The sequence below is a fragment of the Liolophura sinensis genome, chromosome 9 (genome assembly GCF_032854445.1).
Source record: "Liolophura sinensis isolate JHLJ2023 chromosome 9, CUHK_Ljap_v2, whole genome shotgun sequence".
Taxonomy (NCBI): domain Eukaryota; kingdom Metazoa; phylum Mollusca; class Polyplacophora; order Chitonida; family Chitonidae; genus Liolophura; species Liolophura sinensis.
The window spans coordinates 27059368-27083292 of NC_088303.1; the positions used below are offsets into that span (position 1 = coordinate 27059368).

At 39.4% G+C, this 23925-nt stretch overlaps 1 protein-coding gene across 1 annotated transcript; it reads left to right on the plus strand.

Annotated features, from left to right (window-relative positions):
- The first annotated feature begins 2563 nt into the window (after positions 1-2563).
- On the plus strand, positions 2564-3127 carry LOC135475754 (uncharacterized). The gene has a single exon (XM_064755691.1). The coding sequence runs from the start codon at positions 2564-2566 to the stop codon at positions 3125-3127; it is 564 nt and encodes a 187-aa protein (XP_064611761.1).
- The last annotated feature ends 20798 nt before the right edge of the window (positions 3128-23925 follow it).

Below are 23925 nucleotides of genomic sequence, written 5' to 3' on the forward strand. Positions count from 1 at the left end.
AATCAGGCTCATGGGGAGGTAGAACCTGACGACAGGCGTCGAGCCAAGCCTACCGAGATATTTGGTAGTTGGCAGACGAGCCAGCGTGAGCACAATTTTAAGACACCAGTATCAGCTTGGAGAAAATGTGCCAATAAGGTGCAAATTTGTATGTGTGATACAAAGGATTTGTCAGTATTAAGAAAAGAACGTGACTCTCTGAATAATGTTATCGAGTGTGTGACTAAAGATTATGAGCAGCTGAAGTTATCTCTTGGTCGTTTTGACATTTGTAATGAAGCCTATGCAAAGTTTGATAAAATTGAAGAAAACAATTTGCAACTTGTTAAAGAGATTACTGAATGTATTCGTAACCTTGAATCAGATAAGCTAAAAGGTATATCTAGAAAAGGATCGGTATTATCTAAGAGTTTGTCTAAAGGATCCAGTGCCTCAAAGCGGTTGAAACAGCAACCCAGGCAGCCATGTTGAAATCAAAACTTAAGTCTATTGATTCAGAAGCTCAAAACGGTTAGAGCTAGACAGAATCACCACCCTTAAGGAGTTCGATATGGCTCAAGCCAAACTTGAAGTTATTGCTGAAGCAGAAGCAGGTGTTTGTGATTTTGATACATCAATATCTCCACGAACAATTTCGTGGAGATATTGATGTATCATGTATACCGAAGTTTGACTTAGTGCAAGAGTACTGAAGTTCTCAACAGGTTACGTCTGAAAATGTAAAGCAGTCCGACTGGTATGTTAACTGTGCAGATTTACCTGCAGTTACAAGGTCGCCACCACTGCAGGGTGCCCAAGATAGCATCCAGAGATGGTACCGCTTTACGCAAATACGCAGATTTCTTGCGACAGTGCCAGTCAGCTATGCGGACAGTTCTGAGTTTTAATGTTCGGAATGACGACCGGGAGAATCAAAAATTGCTGTCAAAACTTCCAGAGTGATTAATACTGCGCTGAATTAGAGTGGTCGCTGAGTACAGGGACAGGTTTAAGTCGTTTCCCACATTCGGCGAGTTTGTTGCGTTTGTAGCCAAAGAAGCGGAAATCGCTTGTGATCCGGTATTGCAACTGCACAAAGAAACTACGGAAGGTGGAGCTGGGAAGTCTCAGGGTAATTACAGTAAGAATAAACCACCTGGGGCACGTACTCTTTCTACTGGTGCGAATGAATGCCGTGACGATGAAAAGGTGGACAAAACGGCCATGATTTGTCTCTACTGCGAAAAACGGCATCATCTGGACGACTGTAGAGGCTTTTTTACAACGATCTTTGACTGATAAGAAGGAGTTTGCTAAGGACAATCGGCTTTGTTTTGGTTGTCTTGGAGCCGATCACAGAGCTAAGTTTTGTAAACAAAGGATTACATGCAAGGCGTGTGGTAAGCGACATCCTACTTCGCTGCATGGATATTAGAATGGAAGCAATAACCAAGCTAATAAGGATGAGTCCATTGTGACAAAACCAGTTTGTTCCACATCTTCTCACACAAGAGTAACCCACATGAATCACTGTGGTAGCGCAAGTAAATGTACGATAATGGTAAAGAGCGAATGGTATACGCGTTACTGGACACGCAATCGGACACCACCTTTATTTTGGATAAAACCAGGGAAGAACTTGGACTACTGGGAGTAGATGCGAAGTTACTGTTGTCGACTATGTCTGCAGATAAGCAGTTGATGGAAAGCAGCAGAATAGATGGATTAAACGTCCGAGGATTTGATAGTTCACAGAAGATTCAGCTTCCCTCAGTATATTCTAGAGAGATTATGCCGGCAAACAGATCACACATACCGACACCAGAAGTTGCGTTGAGATGGCCTCATCTTCACAAGATTGCAGACAAGATTTTGCCCCTTAGTGACGTGGAGGTGGGTCTCCTCATTGGATACAATTGCCCTCGCGCACTGGTACTGCGAGATGTAATTCCGCCAAATGAGGATCATGAACCTTATGGGCAGAAGACCGACTTAGGTCGGTATAGTTGACTCAAGGTTCAGTGAATCTGGAGCTGATTCCATCGGTCTTAGCCACAGGATTCTGACAAACGAAGTTCCGGCAGATTTGTCTGTGGACGACATTGAAAGAAAAAGGATATCCGTCTGTTGTGATCCATTCCGTACGGTCAGCGGTTAAGGAGACAATTAATCCCAATACAGCCACCAGAATGATGGAGCTAGATTTTAGCGAACACAAGTACGCCGAAGGGTACTCTTCTGACGATCGTTTGTTCCTGAAGAAGGTAGAAAATGGCATTAGACTTTGTGATATAGTTTGGTATATCCCGCAACATGGAGTATACCACTGGAAAAGACCGAGCAAAATTGGCGTAGTTTCTAGATCTACAAAGGCCAATCATTGAATGATCGTCTGTTGCAAGGTCCAGATCTTACAAATTCACTGACAGGCGTTCTGTGCAGATTCAGACAAGATTCAGTCGCGTTTATCTTGGATATTGAACAAATGTTCTTTCAGATCAGGGTCAAGTCAGAACATGGCATCTTTCTGAGATTTCTTTGGTGAAGTGACGATAACCTCAGCGGTGATCCCATCGTGATGCGGATGACGGTGCACCTTTTTGGAGCTGTCTCTTCTCCTTCCTGTGCGACCTTTGGTCTGAAGGAAACGGCCAAAAGAAACGAAGAGAAGTATGGAAAGGATGCCGCAGATTTTATCACGCATGACTTCTATGTCGATGATGGGCTGAAATCGATCGCTTCCGCTGAGAAAGCCATCAACCTGATTGACAGAAGCATGGCCATGTGTGCCGAAGGAGGTTTGCGTCTCCACAAGTTTGTCTCCAATTCAAGAGAAGTCTTAGCTGCAGTCCCTTCAGTAAATCAGGCAAAAGGCATACAGAGCCTGGATCTTATGTTTGAACCTTTACCGGTTGAAACAGCACTTGGAGTACAGTGGTGTATCGAATCGGATGCGTTCTGGTTCAGGATTACCTTGCAGGATAAGCCTCTTACAAGACGTGGTATCTTATCTACTGTATCTTCCATCTACGACCCCCTAGGATTTGCCGCCCCAGTTGTTCTGTTAGGGAAGCAGATACTACAAGAGTTATATCGAGATGGTCTAGATTGGGACAGTCCGTTGCCAGACTCTGTGCGTCCAAAATGAGAGAGCTGGAGAAATGATTTGTTTCATCTAGAGAAGGTTTGCGTGCAGCGCTGTGTGAAACCAGCTAACTTTGGTCAAGTTCGTTCGGCAGAGCTCCACAGTTTTTCAGATGCCTGTAATAGTGGTTACGGCCAGTGTACCTACTTGCGGCTCACAGATGATAGACAACAAGTGCATTGCTCGTTTATGATGGGTAAAGCCAGGGTTACCCCTATGAAGCACGTTACCATCCCCAGACTCGAGTTGACTGCCGCTCTCGTGTCAGCCAAGATTAGTGCCTTCTTGAAGCGGGAGCTGGAGTTTGAGGATATCCAGAAATACTTCTGGACTGACAGCAAAGTGGTACTGGGGTATGTTACGAACGATGCTCGCAGATTCCATGTGTTCGTCGCGAATCGTGTGCAGCAGATAAGGGAATTAAGCGAATTAAGCACAATGGCGGCACATACCCACAGACGAGAATCCAGCTGACGAAGCATCGCGAGGGTTGAGTGCTAAACAGTTCGTAAAGTCATCTAGGTGGATATGTGGCCCAGCCTTTCTCAGGGAGATGAGGATTCCAGGCTTGGATATTGAGACTCTGGAGATCTTACGTGACCAGAACGACCCAGAAGTTAAAAGAGTCACGACGGGGGCCATTCGGGCTAGCACGTCTGATGATTTTTCTCTTGAACGGTTCCAATACTTTTCCAACTGGTATCGTCTGAAGACAGCGGTGGCTGTTTGTCTTAGACTCAAGTCTCGTCTACAAGATCGCAAGGTGAAGATTAACCAATGCCAAAGCCCGGCGAAGTTCATTGATGAGTATGAGCCAGTAAATAGTGAGGATCTCGAGAAGGCTGAAAATGTTATTCTGAAGTTGGTGCAAAGAGAATCGTTTTCGTCGGATATCAAAGTCCTTGAATCGGTGCATAAGAGCGGGAAATCGACGAGGCAAACGGAGAAAGATCTCAAGAGAATTTTAAAAGGCACAAGTTCTGTATTTTTTTTGGGAAATAAGAACAGTCTTATTTAGGGAGGTATGTTACTGTAGTCAATACAGATAGGGAGTTGTTGCCCCTTTGCGACTTCCTCGTTCTGTGACGTAGGTGCCATGAAAACGACATCGAGTGTCTTTTGGTTGTCACGGCAGCTCAGAACTTGCGTTGTTGCGAGGTTTTGAGGATCCATGGTGGTATGTATTTCTCTGAATTAGCTCAAATATTGTTTTCACGATGTAAACATGTTTATTTTATGTTACCTAAGTGTACAGTGAGTGTGAATCTGCGTAGGAGTTGAAGCTATCGATAACTGACTGGAGATGTCACAGTTTGTCCACTTTTCGTGACTTTAATGACGTAAATTCAGATATACGATTGTGCGCTAAATATAATATCGTTCTTTGTTTTTAGTTTCACGTGTAAGGAGCTTTTTGAACTGGATTGATGTATGGTTTTGCGGAGCGTGCGAATTTGCTCAAACGGTGTACTTACACAACGAGTAACAGTTCTAATAAAGCAGCAGTAATCAACTTAATGGTTGACTGTAGCCAAGCCCTGAAAAACTGTACAGTTGGCATAAATGACCACTGAATGTATTTTCCCCACCTTCACCATATGTAAACATACCTGCACGAAACTCTTATCAGGCCTATTGGGAAAGGTTTTCTAGTTTTGGCGAGGAAGACATGTGCAGCTGGTAGGGAGGAATTAAGATTTTTTATATCTTCTAGTGCCTCATTAGGAAATGATTTTCTTCTACGCCAGAAGAAAATCAAACGTGTTGAATGCTATTGGTACAAAAAAATCTACCAAAATCAGAATAACAGATATGTTATTGCTCCGTGGAGATAAAACCAGACAAGCAGATAACATGTCCTATAGTAAATAACTGTGACTGTGTCAGGCGATCGTCGCAATCTGCAGCCTTCTCAAGCCCTTACACCACTGGAATCTGTATTGATCACGTTAGAGCCTGCAACTGTTACGTCATAAAGCCAGAAAGGCAGACCACATACAATGAAGTTTACGATGTACGTTTTACTATTCAACACACGTATATCATCTTGTGCCAGTATGAAAAAGCTTGTAGTCATATGAGATACCATGATATAGAATTGTCTTAATCTATTTCTCTGCTCTCGTAGATTGAAACTAACCCTCAAGCCATTAGACAATATGATATGTCCTTGATCACAATCGAAAACACTACACCAGCCAGACGTTTGTTGGCATGTTATCTTTCACTGAGCTGAGTCTCGACCAGTTGTGATGAATTGACCTTGGCTAGGCCTTGGCAAGCTTCATCCCGATGTCTTACCCAAACAAATTGATGCAGCCGACCCACGTCTCTCCACTCGTGGGTTCGTTTTACTGACCGTTTTTACTGACTGTCCATTTAAACCGCGTGTTGTATTTAGGTAGGTATTTGTTGGTATTTTTCATTTTAACGTCAATACATGTTGTGACATTTTAATCATAGCGTAAACGTCCCGAAAATCGAAAAACCTGCCAGTTAGCAGCTGTTAACATGAGGAGAGGAAGGGCAGTCGTGGACACACGCAACAGAGTTTATTGATAAAAAACTCTACACTGATACATTTTGCGTAAATGTCCTGCTTAATTGAGAGGTTATTTATATTGTATGATCCCTTTTAGCTATTTTGCGCCCTTCCAGTAATTTAATCTATCATATGCTTCTATTGGCAGTATTGTAAGATTTTGGACATTTTTGGTAGTAGAAACAGAACATTAAACTTGTGATATTTTTTCTAGGATTCAAAATGTGAAGTCGGGAAAATGCCACACTGACCATTTCACTGCAAACTTGTTGAGCTTAATAGGTTTGTCAATGCGTACCACTATAGACCGCTTAGTTCGTGACAGCAATGACCATGAGAGGCACTATCACAAGTCACGAACGGGTGCTTGTGTGATTAGTTAGACGAAAACAGTAAAAATTACTCTAGTCAAAAAACCTGAGAAAATGTTAGGTCCGACTGACATATGCTGGTGTGGTGTGTAATACATGTACTGTTCTGATATGTAATTTAATCGACCAAAACTCCCTTGTTTGCTGTTCTTTTCATCTTCCTCAGCTAGAAATTAGATTAGACATACGTAATAACTGAGGTCATTCAACAAAAAAGCCCTTTTTTTCTCATAAGATTTTCATTTCCGATGTGACTAATTTGTCAAATTGCACCTGGATGCGAAGGACTAAAAAAAACGATTGATCATTATTCTCACTCATTTCTGATTTAAGAAACTTAAACCGTCACAGACACACATACCTGATTTATTTAATTTATTTGATTGGTGTTTTACGCCGCACTCACGAATATTTCATTTATACGATGGCGGCCAGCATAATGGTGGGTGGAAACCGGCGACCGCATTGGTGAGAGACTCCTGGGTCATTACGCTGCGCTAGTGCGTTAACCCAACTGAGCCACGGAGGCCCCCACATACCTGATCTATCAAATCGTACAAAGCCTGGTGTCATATGCAGGTACCTTAGGTATATTGCTGTCTAAGTGATGTGAGTGAACATTGTCAAAATTGAAACATCCATCTTGTCGTTAAAAAGTCTTAACGGGAAATCCTTCTTGTCCACCTAAGTATTCTACGATTTTACACAATAACTTTGACGGTTCTTATTTCCAGCAACGTCAAGGAAAAATGATGTCGTTCTCTCCGCTTCAAGATCCCCCAGGGCACTGTTAAAATAGACGTGGAAAGAGAGCACTGAACTCGAATGAAAGCCTCCAAGTCTTTGCGTGTCTGAGACCATCACATTAAAACATACGGCTATCTGGCTGTTGCATAGTGATCTGCTATTTGCGTCGTGTGTGGATGTTCGTTTGCATTTTCTCTACCACAGGCTAAAGCAGTTGTGGGTGTAGAGAACGTTTCCAAGTGGACTTAATGGAAACCAGACTTGGCACATTGGTGTTTATAAATGTAGTCATTTCTGGAGCCAAGCAGAGCGAAAAGACAATGTGTACTGGTGATATTGTAGCGATTTGTTGTTATATATATATCCTCTTAACGATACAGATATCCCAGTTCCAAATCACACCATTTACTACAGGGGAAAGCACAATATTGGTAGCGTGAATCACCCAGTGTCGAACTTTGGAACAATATCGGTATACTGCTGGAGACGTTCGCTACTATGGATTCTTTTGAATGTCAGCTCGGTCAGTCCGTGTCATTCAGTAGTATGTTTGGGAAAACCACTAGTTAGCTCTGAACTTCGAATAACCAAGAAAAGTCCGATTTTTAAGGTTCAACAAACAGCAGCAACAGTTTTATTAAAATAGAGTGACAGGAGTATGTTGATATATATATAGGTAAAAGTGCCAGTACTGTGTACAAGCACAACATCTGTACTTCAGATGGTTCAGATAACTGTGTTAGGGATATCTCAGGGAGGTATTAAACCTAGTACTGCTGTGATAGTGGTATGTCCTACTGGTGTCATATAGACAATATGTCAGCCATGTGTGGGGACATTATCCGTAAATAATACTTTCAGGTCTTCTCTGGGAGTAACAGTTCCAGAATTGGTCCAGTAATAACTTGGGAAAACGAGTTTCAAATTCTGGGACTCGGTGTCTCACTGTGCCGAAACTGGGAATCCCAGTCCCACTATTGCTCAGGGGCACTTATGCACAAATTCTCCCAGTATAAATGTTTCAGCTCATACTTGGGAATTATAAAATTTTGGTCCAGAAAATCCCAGTGACAAACTATTGAGATATACTGTCTCAATCATGGTTGGGAATATCAGTCTCACAGCCTGGGAAAGTCAGTCCCACAGCCTGGGAACACTTGTGTCACAATTTGGAACTAGCAGTCCCACTGTCTCTAGGTATGCTCTAAAGCTGAAATCCCACTTCAGTGCTGACAACTTATCTAGCTACCACTTTACACTGCTTATATACATGTAAAATACCTGCCTTAGAAAGCTAACTAGGTGGAAATTTAGATGTTAACACGACGGTGGTCCGAGATCATCTGGGACTGAAAGTGGGAATTTGCCCAGTATTTATAGTCTACGCTCATAAATATTCATGAGTACCAAGGATGGTACTCAGAGCACTGATTGGCTAATACCAAAGTAACAACATCTGTGTATAGAAATACTATACATGTACATGCGTATCTAATGTCATGGCACATTTTTCTTTCTTTTTCTTAATAATGGAAAGATGAACAATAACTTGTAGGTAGAAAGGAGATGAGCCTGTGGAGTGAAGCTATTTACTTTCGCAAATACAAGTTAATGCCCCTTTTGAAACTCTTCAATATGAGTTTAACACTAAAGGATGTCGTAAAGTAGACAACCTCGTCTAGCGGCAGTTGACCGTGAACGACGATCGTGCGCGGCGAAGCAACAACAACAACCACAAAAATGATTTAGTGTCTTAAACTTGGTATAAAGGACCTTTTATGCCAAAATCATGCCACAGTCAGTGAGTACTAATGTTGTTTTAACTGGAAAGATGCCGTACGTGTTTTGTTACAGCAAGAATATGTCCAAAAGTAATGGAAACTCTACTCGAATTTGTCACTTCAAAATATTAACAATGGCGGATGTTTCGCCAAACTTAAGGTCACTAAAAAAAAAAACTGTTGTTTGCAACCTAGTCAAACAATATCTGATCACCAAGTTTGGAGAGAAACTCCTTCAACATGTCAGTGTATTATACGTGAAATATGGTGTTCTAATTAAGTCATCAAATTATAAAATTCTTACGTTGGAAGGGACAGAGGTCCACGGAAACTGTGTCCTTCAAAAGTTATATTAAGGCGCCAAAAACAACTTGCTCTCATGAGTCCACAAAATATCCTGTCTCTATATGTTACAAAAAAAACATATATATATTTCAAAATATTCCACAAAAATTCTAATTTAATTTGAGGATATGTCTAACCCATAAAAATTTACATTCTACTGGTAAAACCTGTGTCTACGTTATGGACAAGGCAGAAAATTAACCCCTAACCTACCATGCAATTATATGAAATCATATACTGTCTCTAGCAAAATCGCCACAATATTAATAAACGGCGACTTTGATAATGAACAGTTTTATTCATATTAGATTTTTACGACACGTACTGACTTTGGGTCAGTAGAAGTCTCCATTGCATCACTGAAAGTTTTCCGAAATACTTAAACAAGACTGTTTGGTGTCAGTATAATATGAATGGTTGGGGTGTCATCCCTGGTCTCTTCGCCATGATAATTCCATGGTGGCAGCACTTTGTCGGCATGGACTCGCCCTGCCACAAGGAAACACAGTATATCTACACACACCTAATGATTTCTATTCACATTACTGAAAAATTGTTAAGTACGACGTAAAACCCCAAGCATACATACATTTGAACGACTTTGCCAAGGTCTCATGTGTTAGCAAAGATAAAGACGTGTTTACCAGGTTATCACGGAGAGTAGTTAAAATACAACCAAGTCATTTGTTCTCGGTACAGACAAGGTATAAGGGAGGCATTGCTTATAGCGCACCGGTTATAACGCTGTTTTACATGTTCTCGATATTCCCAGCAACTGTATAGCACCCACTACACCGTCATGTTGGCGTATGGAGAAGAAAGACTGGTTAATGGGCAGTGGGGCAACATTTTTTGACAGGTATTTATAATTTATTTCAGCATTACTTTGAATATGCACTGAAATTTCGATTGGGAAGTGTTATGCTAACAAAGCACAGATTTGCGATGGCTTTGCACTTAAGTGTCTCTGGCACAGGTATGTTGTCTGATATCTCCCTTCCAACGGGGCAGTAGTAAACAACACTTGACAGATGGTGAACGTCTGAATCTGTTACAGTCGCATAAACCGAGAGGGTAGATGATCCTTGTTTGAGTCTTGTTAATTATAATGAACCTTAAGCCCGTATGCGGCTGTATAAAATTTCTGGATGTGAAAGCAGTTCGAAAGGCCGAATCTTCAAAGATCGAAACGTCTTTGTAACATTTGTTGACAGACACGTCTTCCGGTTACGGTGTGTAAATAGCATCGGGATTGTAAATAGCATAAGCAACCAAGCTGAGTTTTCCCCCAATTAGTCGATTTCTAATAAGAAAGCCTTCACAAGTTTTATGAGTAGGAGGCCTCAAAGCCTGTTAATGCCCACATCAACACCGTAATCCCACTTGATAATAGGACATGAAAAAGGTCTGTGTATTTCTGCTCTTCTTTAATGAAGAGTACTTCACAGACAAGCACTTCTATGGGACTAGTATTGAAACAGCCTACTTCCAACAGATTTTTTTCTGTCAAACTGTATGTTATGTTAGACACCGTGCACGTATTGATCTCTTTTATTCCCTTAAAGCCTGTCTGGATACAGAGTATTTTTCGGAGAAATCACCATCTGAGGGGTGAATCCCGTTTGTCTCCTACTTATTCTTCGTATTACGTGGGTGGGATCTTGGATATAAATTGGTCACAATTTACATGTGTTTCTCTTAACCAGGGATCCAATATCTATGTTTGGGGTGGCAACTTTAACTTCCCGAAGAAGCTGTATCGCAACGTTTCTACTGTTTTTGTTCCGTTTTCCATGCAAATCAACAAGAGAGGCAAACAAAGAATTCTTGCACTTTCGGTGTTCAAAAACAAATTTAAATCCTGAATAGTAAATACGCCCCTTTTTAGCACAATTTCGTATGAATTCTTAAATCTAGACATCAAGAACCATATTTATGTAACCAAGAGGTGTGACATGTCCATAATTCCAAAGTCCTCTCCTCCCCCCGCCCCACAAATGCCCCAAACACACCCCTTCCGAAAAGTATACTTAAAAGGGAAGTAATTGCAAATAAATCAAAGAAGAAAAGAGACCCAAGCATGCAATAATTTTTAATGATACTGCTACTGCTAATATAGGCAAGATATCTAAATCGAATCTAAAACTAGCGGTCCGTGACAAAATTTCCAGATCAATTACAAATATAGATATCTCAGTTACACTGTGATTGGACCTGTTCTTATCGGTATCAGGCTGATGTGATAAACATGGATGTTTCTACATTTCCTCAAGCACTGGGTTAAGCGGTGATCCGGTAAACTCAGTGATAGCATGACTAAGCCTGTGGAAGCAGCGTAAGATGACATGTGAAATGTGTTTGATCTACAAAAAAATCTGGTATTACTTACTATATCTCGTATAGTAACGACGCTGATAAAACAACATTGCAACAGTCCTTATAACATTTGCCGCAAACATCGAGGAATAATAAGTAAGTTGAGTCATTTGTGAGATTTGTGAACAACTTCTGTTATTCCCAAATACCATTTTCTTTATTTCAGATATATGGTCTATTCACAGTTATTCCAGAATTGGGCTAAAACGACATTATGTATTAAACAAGGCACTCAAACGTTAGACCCCGCTAGAAGCCTAGACAACATGGTCCGTTGTTACCATGAAGATAAGTCAGCTAAACCTTCAACACTACATCAATAAATGTTCACATCACTTATGGTAGCTTCCCTGCGACTTGTTAGTATCACTGTAGGGGCCTCCGTGGCTCAGTTGGTTAGCGCGCTAGCGCAGCGTAATGACCCAGGAGCCTCTCACCAATGCGGTCGCTGTGAGTTCAAGTCCGTTCTCTCCGGCCGTATGTGGGAAGGTCTGTCAGCTACCTGCGGATGGTCGTGGGTTTCCCCCGGGCTCTGGCCGGTTTCCACCCACCATAATGCTGGCCGCCGTCGTATAAGTGAAATATTCTTGAGTACGGCGTAAAACACCAATCAAAAAAAAAAAAAAAAAGTATCACTGTATGCTGTGTGCATTTAAGTAGTCACCAGAATTGTGTGGAAATGTCACTGTCAATCACGTTGATGTAAATGGAAACTTCCCTTGTCCCTCACTTATAGCAGGCGGTCACACAGACTACCTTCACCGCCTTCTACCTTTCATTACCTGCCGGAAACTGCCTGTCAACCAGTACACACTGATTTATCTCTATGATACATAAACCTACAAGCTCTACCTAGAGGCTCTGGATATGCTAGATAACTGGAATGTCCTTTAAACATATGAAGCCTACAATAACCCAGGATGATTCGTTTATGTCAGGCCCATCAGAGTGGATAGCAGACATTCTTATATCCCTAGTGTCAACATCTAGACCTAATTCGCTGAGTAATCAATGAATATCACACCGAAGGGGAGATAATCGATCCTTTAAGAACCCCCTGCTGATCGTTTCAAATTCCTTGATTTCTCTTTTGATCTGATTAGAGCTATCTTGCGAAGCCACTAGCAGATTTTAGCTGCATTTTCTTTCACATACTTACTTCAAACCAGTAACAAGGTCATTTGAATGACTACGAGATCTAGTCGACATTTAGGCGAGATAAAGTAGACAAGGCGCCATTGTAACGAGACGCCAAGAGCATTCAGTCCCGGATCTCATGTAAATCTGAATCTCAACTTCCTCGCGCATTCCTTTGACCAAATCTTGATCAAGGCTTGTCTGAATATTGACTAAGTCTCGCATAGTGCATCGATTGTCGACTTAATCTTGTTAGAATGTCGCGTGTATTCTTAATCCCATCAGAAAATTACAGTCCCCTAGAAATAATTGATCTGTTTGTATATTTAAGTAGAACTCAGCTAAAAAAGAGCGACATTTGGACAATAATGCGTTTTTTTCAGGTTAAGTGGTATAAGGCTATCTGTGCTGATTAATACTCTACTTAGAATTCCGTAAATCTCTTTATATACACCTCCGCACAACGTCGGAACAAATCCACTCTCCCTAACCTTGAAAGAAAGAGCGTCATCCCGCTGTATTTACCAGCTTCAGGAGACAGACTTTTACCAAGGAGGTTAAGGCAGAGAAATGTCAAGTATTAGGGTCTGTAGAGCTCATTGGTGGATGAGAATTTCCAGATTTACTGGAAAATATGTATGCACATAGTGCAATTCTCGTTTAGCTCAGGGTTGGAGTAAAAGCAAAAAATATTCCTATCAATCCAACAATAATCAACTCAATGCTTTCCTGTTAAAATCTTTCAGCATTAAATATCTTCCTGGCTTAGCAGGTTTTCTTCAAAAACATGCTCCGTTGATTTTATTGGCCACTTTGTTAAGTTTGCTAACAATGAGGATCCGAATTGCATTTATTAAAAGATTGGAACCTATTTAATTTAATTGTATTAAATTGGATCTCGTCGATAATTCACTTTTGGAATTCTAACACATGTTTTTTTAACCTGTTCAAATACACAACACATCCTCTGGAAATGTCAGATTTCTCGAAACGAACTTTTATTTAATAAAGTTTGCCATAATCAAATAGATGAAAAAAAGAAAAAGAAAAAAGAGGTTTTCTCAACTTAACGAATAACGTCAACTGAGTATGACAGATATGCAAGTTCCCGTATTTAATTCAGAGACAGTTATATTTCAATCAAACCGAAATTCCACGTCTTTCTTGCAGCTAACTATGAGTGTCATCATTAAAATTGACAATGTAATAAAATGTGAATATAACAATTTTTAATTGTTTAAATATTTATTTTTAGTGATATAATCGGTGTTTTACAGAAGAATCAACCATATTTCACTTACATGACGTTGGGCAGCATTATTGTGGTAGGGAACACGTTGCCATCCGCAAGTTCCTAGAAAACGTATACGATCGAACTACAGGTATCTGTTTTTTTTTTTTTTTGTTTTTTTTTTTGTATAAAAACACGACTAACTCCAAATCTTGACTGGTATCTTAAATTTTTGCGGTCGAACTATTTATCTGAATTATTTCAGTGGTGTGTTTTGCCGTACTCAAGCATATTTCACTTATATGGCGGGGGTCATCATTATGGTGGGAGAAAGTCGAGCAGAACCCAAAGGAAACCCAATACCATCCACAGACTGCTGGCAGACCTTCCCACGCATGGCCGGAGGGTAAGCTGGAATTGGCTGGAATTGAACTCACAGCGATCGTAATGGTCAGTGGAGTGACGTGTGGCGTATAATTCACATAGTTAGAGCTGTCAGGTCAGTCGTATTCCAATGTTTCCATTGCCCGTGGCACTTGCAGAAAAAAATTTTTAAAATTTTAATTTTTTGTGGAAAACAATTGCAAATCTAGCCCTGACACGAATATAGACGGACAAAATCGCTATAACATATTACTCTCTTCCTTTTGACACCAAAATATTTTATGACATTTGTTTGCCTCTAAAAAAAAGCACTATTTTGGGTAAAATATATTACTTTACTTTGTCATGATCTTTGTTTTGATTTACTTTTACTGAATTTTTTAAAGCTCTCCTAAGAAAGCTCAAAATGAAATATGATTTAATTCCATCAGGTACATGTAGTCCAGCAGATGAGCTGCGAACAGGTAGTAGCGCACAGTATGTCACCCTTCCCCCGCATCAGAGTGTAGTAGGGGACATCAAAGTATAGGACTGTCGATAGGGCACTAACAACAGTATGTAGATATGATGATTTTACCTGGTCGTCTGTATTCTGGACCACAGAAGTAGCGATGGACGATGACTCTTGTTCGTGGTGCGGAAGACTACAGTTGGTGTTCCAGTTTCAACAAATCCAGACGTACCAGCCTGACAGTAACTTAAAAATGGAAGAACATGAAACACACAGGAAAGAAACATGAATAATTTCAGACTGATGTGATAGTGATGAATTACACAAAGATTGTATAAAAAAGGTGCAAAGCTGTATGAAATGAATGGTATATGAAAACCACATCACACACACACATGGGCCACTCAAATTGCCTCCATCGTAAATCTTCCAGGCAATATGTCTATTGGTTTCAAGGAAGGAGTGCTTCAAAGGTACACCATGGTTAAACTCAACTTCTTGTTTAAAATGACCTGAGTGTATACAAATTAGACAATACTTACAGGTGTACTTTGAAGTCGGTTGGGTTGCTGCCTGGACTGTCGTGGTATTACATCTGTTAAATTATCACTGTCCTGAAAACGAATAGGACTGGCCTCTTCAGAAATATTTTGGTTCACAGAGGTTTGCAGTAGGGTGTTTAAAACTTCATCATTAAATGCGTTTTATCTGAGGAACCAACAACAAAGCAGACTGTACAAAAGTTGAAAGACAGACAAAGCAAAGTTAACATTTATAATTCACACATGGAGTTAACTACTCAAGAAATTCAAAGATCACAAAATGAATGCTGAGAAACAATTATCTGGCACCAAAAAACACTGCTTGTATGATTTGAAATTATACTTTAACAATCGTCAGAGCAGTTTTCAAACACAAACAAGGTTTCTTGTTAGTTCAAAGTTCATTATTGTAGGGCATAATTTAGGGTAAAAATATTGGACTAGAACAGGCAATAGTTACAGAAATTTTATTGGGTTATACTAACAGACACAAGAGTTGATAATTTCATAAATTTTAGAAACAACTCAGATACCAAAGGCAAAGGCAAATCCCTGTTAGGGATAATGATCATTTATGAAATTCTGTGAAGCTTTGACAGCCTATTAGACCGAATTCAACATTCTGGATACTGCACAGACGATCAGTTCACCCCGAGTAGCAATGTTTTAGAAGAATTTATGGATTTGGCCGATCACTAGCGCAAAAAGCGTCACATAATAATTGGCTGTGATGTCGAATCACTGACCGACTTTTGGTCGTTAGTGTTGCTTCTTACGGTTGATTATCATACATGAATGCAATAAATCGGATTTTGATGCTTCGTGTATTTTAAGTCTTAAACTGAAGCATTTTGGCTTATGTGGGCCGTCAAAATTTGAGCTCAGAACCACATATTGTAACTGCCACCGCTCTCTGGCCGTGGATATACATGTGAGTTAGAATAATGCTTTTATACACCCAGCGGTTGTGGATATAATAAGCAGAATTTATATATATATATATATATATATATATATATATATATATATATATATATATATATATATATATTCCCAGTGGCTGTGGATGGAAGCAGAGATTTTATATACCCATCTACGGTGGATACAAGCTGGAAATTTTTTCCTATATCCTCCAATCGGCTTTGAATATAAGCCGAAATTATTTCTGATATACCCAGTGGCAATGGATATAACCTCAATCCGTTTTTTTATGCCCACCGGTTATACAAGTTATGACTGCAATGTATGTAAAATTGGTTGATCATATCTAAATTCACCCCATTTAAAGATGGTCTTCACTCTATATTTACAGTTATTCCTGAGTACAACTTAAATACCACTCAAATAAATAAATATATTCACAGCAACTTGCTAGGTTGCTAAGGGAATGTAAAATAGCGATGTTTCCTTATCTGTGCAAAAGTGGTTGACAACAATTATGATTCAGCGACATTTGGTTTTGTACAGCAAAATTGGCTACCATACGACAGACACCAATGAACTTCTGATTAAAACTAACAAGCAGCTATGTTGTTTTTACCTACCTGAACTTATGGCATTGCAATATTATAAATATCTTAGCTGTCTGCAAGAACTTATCTATTTGGACAGTCAGCTGTCTAATTACTAAACGATGACAATATGAAATGCTTGTTGACTCCAGTCCTGATAAAAAATCATTTCCAATTTTGCGGAACAGTTATCATATAATTATCTAGTATCCATACAAGCACCTGTGATGTGTGCAACAACTAACTTATGCGGTTACATGTGACATACCATATTCAAGGTTTATACTTACCTCATGTTAAAAAATATCATCTTTGATCATCTTTCACTGGCAAGTGGTACAGTGAAATGTAATCTTTGTGTTGTGCTTTTTGTAAAAATACAATCAAGCGTTTGTAATTTGAGCCTTTTTTGGCATAATTTTGGGTTCTCATCAGGACCTGGATAACCTCAGTGAACTTAAATTATTTTAACATATCAAAAATTTGGATTAAAAAGTAAAACGGCTTGCCATAAGCCCAAAGGAAACCCACGGCCATCTGAAGATTGCTGCAAGACCTTCCCACGTACGGCTGGAGAGGAGGTCAGCGTGAGCTGGAATTCAACTCACAGCCGCCGCATTGGCAGGAGGCTTCTGGCGATTGCGCCGTGGTAATTACCTCGGCCACCCCACCCTCTTTCCGATATATACCTTTTCTATGACAACATTCGATTAAAATGATAAATTCGACCTTTAAACTTATCAATACGTGCGCTCAATTGCAAAATATCATTTCATACAATATTCACAAAAGTATACAATTTTGAATTTTTTAAATTATACACCATTCTGAATGTAGTCTACTCCAATTGAGAAGTTAAAACTGATTTTACACGTAGCGGATCATTCTAATTCGTTCTGATTTTTCTTTAACACCGAATCGATTAAAAATGCAACACATGAATACCTAAATAAACATTAGACTTTGAGTAATATGGGAAGTGAAAAACTGCTATGGGTATTAAAGTTTTAAAAATTGTTGAACCCGAAATTCTAGCACACCTGCCATTTCAAAGTCTTCCTCATGACATTTCGAGTCAGAACACAACGATACATCTATATGCGTTCGCAATTCGCTTCACAAGAAAGTGATTCCGTTTTGCGATTCCTTTCGGGCCAACGTTTTACACAGATTGCCTCGCTCTGTGGGGAGAGGGAGGATATTGTCATTCATCGTCTGGAACAGAGCCGTATACAAGTCTGTCCTCCATACGTCCAATACCGCGAAGGAATGTTTAATGGAAGAACGAAACCAAAGCCTCGCCGTTAATGCTTTATTTTTGCTTCATTCGTCGTGCGTTATTGGCATATGCCAGGTATAACAGGTTCACCTGCGTACTTTTCTCTCTGAATGGCCAATCTGTCTCAATGTTTTAGACATACACAGGCTTTTATTGAGACAGGCGAGCTGCTTGTGACATTGATACCCTGCTACCTCGGACGATAACCCTCACTGTGGCTCAGAAAATTGGATATGCTCAGACAAGGCAATTCCAGTAAATCGGAGAGGGATAACCTACAAACTACTTCTTCGTCTTTCAACCAGGTCTGTTGCCTATCATCTCTAGTAAATGCATGTAAAAAACATGTTATCGTGGCCATCAGGCTTTTGGATTTATATCTCGTCTCGCCAGAGGGCCTCAAATATATATGATGTCACTCATTTTAATTTGTGCTGTTATTTTTAAACTGATACAACCAGTACAGAACCGTTTGTAGTGAAGTGAAACCTTTGCTTACAGTGGGGAGAAAGGAAACTTTTCTAATGCTGTAATTTTTAAACTGATGCAACCAGTACAGAACCGTTTGTAGTGAAGTGAAGCCTTTGCTTACAGTGGGGAGAAACGAAACTGTTCTAACAAGCAACATTAACCTAGGAACTGATCTATCTGCCTGACGTATTGGAATAGAGGAGATTTCAAAAAGAAATACCATCAATACATTTTCGAAGTCTCGGATGATTACTTACATTTATGTTTACCCTGTAATTAAAATGTCTTATAAGTCACTTGTAAAATAAGCCTTGTTCCTCTGTTCAGTTTCTTTATTATTTTGTTAATAATTGATTTCAAACCTCTGAGCATTTAAAACTCTTCTTGGTTTTCATTTAATATTTATACCAGTCGATGTTTCTATGTCAGAGTAACAAGTCTTGATCAGTTTTTCATGATTTACGTTTAAGTACTTTTCTTCACTGAATTCTTTCTTCACTGAAAATCTTCTTTCAAGGGAAATCTTTCCTTAAATGAGTTTACTTCAGAAAAAGAAAATGAACAGATTAATAATGTGTTAACCACAAGTGATAACAATAGGCTTATCCCGATATTTGTTGGCATTCTATAAGCTTTCCCTTCAAGCTATCCAGAGAATTAGCGCCATCGTGTGATCAAAACGTTGCACTGTCCTTCCAGTGGGCACCAGGTTATATGTGTGGTGATGTATTTGGCCGTGTTTCGCTATAGGGTTGCACAAACTGCTATGGCACTTCTCTGTGTCCAAACGTACTTTCCGCGATAAGCGATGTTCAAACATACATTTGAAAATGACAAGAACTTAACAGCTGGATCAGATGCGAAATGCACGCACTGAAGATTTGCTGATCCTGATTAGTACTGAATGTTGTTTTCTTAGTGGTTTTCTCCATTTAAAGGCAAGCCGATCGTTTACACATGAGAATGAATTCTGAGTGCAAAGCACCAACACTATGAATAATGTTTAAGTTTAATGCCCCGTGGAGGTTTTATAAAGTACTATATGAAGTGAGGTGGGTGTCGAAACTCTCAGTGCCTACTGTGTCGAATGGTATAGATGCCAAAGAGTTTACTACCTTATTGTTATTATGTGTGATGCTTTCCTCGATGTCGCTGTTCAATTCATTATCGTTTTGTGATAAAACCATCGCTTTTAACTTTGGCCATCTTGAACATGATTTTAGTCACCTTTAACTTCGGTCACTTTTAACATGACTTTGCTCATGTAACTCACAACTCGTCCATAAGTCAGAATACCGTCAATTGAGTTAAACATTTCTAAAGTTTACAAAATAATATATTCTTAGTTTAAAGCGTGGAAGTACGAGGAGTTTCGGTCCACAGATCCGCTGCAATGGCCCCGCGAAGGCCTTCATTCTAACCATTTCGCAAGAGGCGTGAGGTGTGAATTAGTTGTTAGAAATGCCTTACGACTTAAGTGACAATAAATTCCATATATTAAATATTGTTTGTTCCAGCGATAAATCTCATTTTGGTACATGGAAGATAAGAGAAGCCGGTTTGCCACTAATGTCTGCACGGTGAAAACACATTTGTATATATATAAAACCACAATGTGTATGTGTGAACAGCATTGACGTAAATGTATACATTAAACACGTTTAATCTCTCTACAACTTCGCGCCTACCTGTGTAAAACTGTTATACTTATACGCATGTACAGGTGTAAACAGAACGTTAACCTGGGTTTATCTATTCACAGCATTTCATTTTTATAATATGTGCTCTGAAGAAATTAAGTGACTGCATTCTCACATAAATGAATATTCCCAACAGAGTTAGCTTGCCACGATTTGAATACTGATTTCACTTATTCTCCTGGGACATACCTTGTGCCTTTCCAACTTTAAGGCAAAGTGTTCACTGCTTCTCTTTGTACGATTGCTTTCTAATTTCGTACTGTATACACTTGCTTAGTTTTTCAAATGCTTGTGGTAAGCGTTGTTTTCGGGATTGGCCTTATCATTGCTGACCTGGGGCGTCCATATTGGTTGACGGCTGGTATAAGAATGTTTGTTTCGATATATAGAACCACAAGACATTTATGGCATTATTTCCCCACACATTTTAGGATAGCCATTCATATCTATACATACAGCATATAGTGTAGAAATTAGTCTTCTTTAGAAGTATTCAGTGTAGCCCTGAGTGATGAATGTCCGAAAAATAAACCTTTACGTCTACCCACGAATACGACAACCTAATGCACTCAGAGCAGCAGTCTCTCAATCAGATATACCCATTTGATTTTGAACATAGCAGCTCTTCAGTTTTGACATGTACGTCAAAGGGATCAAGATAAACGCCTGTCATTATCTCCCTAGCGCGAAAATTGTCTATTCCACATGACATGATAGCAGAAGAGTTACACATTATGGCATTACCTTATCTGGATGCAATGGCGCATCACTAATATATCTAATACAAACAGGCTTTATGCGGGATAAATAGAGACAGACCGTGTGGAACGTAGGTAGAATGCATCAGAAAAAGAAGATAGGAAGAATAAAAAAGTGACTGAAACGAAATCAGAGCGGAACTGTAGCAAGTTGTACTTTTAATACACTTTACATTCTTCTCAAATATTTTCTGACACATAACCTGGCGAATTTGAATCAGTAGTGCGGCAGCATGGAAGATTCTACATGTATATAAGTATAGAATTTGCATAAGTGGGTGCAGTTCATACAACCTACTTGCTTACGTTTACATGTTTACAGAGAAAACTGACTTATAAACAAGCCTTGAGTACAGATTATACACGTACGTTGCTGGTCACGCCAGCATCATTGCCAAAACTTACGCTATGGATTTTTTGGGACACGGATCATGTCTGTATAGTTTATTTATTTATTTATTTATTTGACTCGTGTTGTACGTCGTACTCAAGAATATTCACTTATAAGACGGCGGCCCTCAATATGGTGGGAGGAAACCGAGCACAACCCGGGGGAAACCCACGACCATCCGCAGATTGCTGGAAGACTTTCCCAAGCACTGTCTGTATAGTAACGCACTTCATCTCCAAACGCACTTTTAGTAAACATGTACCATTCTGTCATGTTTCCACGAGTTAATAAGAAATGAGTCAGTATCACGTGGTAAGATGGTCACAAAAAAGCTTATCATACACAGGTGTTAAAAAAAAACCAGGAATGTTCTATCATCTGACTCCTCCGTGCAGATGACATATGCAAGATTATCTCACCAACAACTATACTTTGTATATCATTTATTCTGCCTTTTGAATCGTGTTTGTTTTTTCACACTACCATACAACAACTTGTTCCAGTTATGTTCACGTCTTGACGTTAAGGACTCCTAGAACGGACGCAATGCAACTCCTCATTTGCACACAAAATTGTTCGCCATCGGATAAATGAGCGTGTGGATAATAATGTATGACAAAGGTCTCTAATGCCACAACATCTTTATGCTGCTTCCGACATTTTGGGGTCCCGTTGTGTCGTAAGCGATGATCCGTTACATATGCCGGTTTAGTCTCACGTGTTAAGACAGCATTGGTCGCTGAAATGGAAATTGATACATCACATTATCTCTAATATAAAGACAAGCTTGGCGAGGGTGTTTTAACGGAGAATACAATGTTAAATCTGATTTCTCGGATAATACAATATATATATATTCTGCATCATACTTCTTCTACATGGGGGTAAAAAAGGACCTTGTTTAGTATGCACTGTCTTGTATTTACGAAATATATGGTACTCTAGTTGTACTGTTGATATCAGTATATTCAGTTTATAACACGTTGATATCGAAGCATGCATGGTGCAATGGACAGTGTACGCTCCATAAACGCAACCTACTATTCTATCAAGCACCATGAGTTTAATTTCCTTAATTTTAACTGTTTTCATTTATTTAATTAATTGGGATTTATCGCTGCATATAGTTATACGTGTTCATGTTTATGTGTGCACCGTCAGGGAGTTAAAGGTACAAAACATTTCACGAAGTTACGTACAACATTGCCCACATTCAACGAAAACTGAGCCAAGGTTTAAGTTGAAATGAACCAGCGCTAGCCATATACATGTTCATCTAGGAACCCTGGATATTCCTAGGACAAAAGAACAAAGATCAACACTACTGAAGACATTCCATGCAACGGTATCATTACTTTCTTAATTTGTAAAAAGACGGCATTACGATATGTCAGCCATACGTTGATGAATATCATCTGACCTAATATAGCTTATTAACACTGCAAATACATATTATCTATCTAGCAATGTGAATACATAGCTGGGAATGTTGTCATTGAGTTGTATTGTGCTTAAACAACTTGCATTCTTAGCAAAGGTCTTATTGTGCACAATTTGGACACGTTTTGGACGGTGTTCCTATAATAGGACGCCATTTTAGTATTTTATATAGCTCATCAGCATTAGGCGACTGACTGTCTCGTTTAAGGAAGTTGTACACATATTCAATGTAACATGGTATCCCCTTCAGGCAAATTAATAATCAGGGGCAAATTTGGTGTGAGAAGGACACATGATATTCGAACAAAAGAACGTCCTATGTCTGTCAGACGCCTTAAAGAGTAGTATTCCCCAGAATGATGGGTCGATAGTACAGTTTTTGCCTTAGCGCCATGCACTTTTCCTAGATCAATGTTGATATTATGCTGTTGTGCATTTGCCCAGTACCTCCCAAGTGACAAAACAACAAAATCACAAAACACATCAAAAATGCAGTCTAACTGGTCGATTTGATTAATGAAAACACCGTGTGATTTTCACGACTGGAAGTATTTAAGTCGCCAACTAGATGAAAGTTTTTAAGAGACAAAAGACCGTTGTTTAAATTCTTTGAAACCAGCAATTAAGCCCCGAGCAAAGCACATCAGACATCACACATATGTTGGTCAGTTGTTACTTACAGCCCGTCATGGCAGTTTGTAAAATGATCTGAGTGATTTAATCCGATTTAAATTCGTTTGATGGGTGTTTTAGTCATTTTTAAAGGTTTATCTCATACAAAATGAGGGTAAACTGTATTATGATAGATACTGGGACGAGCTGGTTAGACAGAGCCAATGTGTCTGACAATTAAAGCTTGATGCTCTGGAATGATAGTGAAGTTTTCCTCAACGCATCATTTGCTTAGGACTGGTACATGTAACCTAGGGAGACAGATGTTGATCTGTGTATTCTCAGTCTTCGGTTTTTTTCAATCTCAAGAAAATTATCTTGTTCTCCCAAAAGAAATTATGTCAAAATCTTTCCTTAACACAGGATATGCGTGCGGAGGGGCCTACAGAACACAAACCATTATCCGTGTAAATATTGTTATCACAGTGAAAAGCACAGAAAATTTCTTTATTCTTTGTTTATTTTGGGTATTGAAAGCCTTGTTTTATATTAAGCAAGATACACATTCATGGTAGTATTTCATTTGGTATCTCTTTTAAGGTTTATTTTTACGTCAGGACGGATAATAGCATTCTTCGGGATGGAGATCTACATGTATGATGTGTATTAGTGGCCAAAGTGAATATAATGGCAAAAGCAGGAGATATAATGATGTTTACATCTACAGCGACG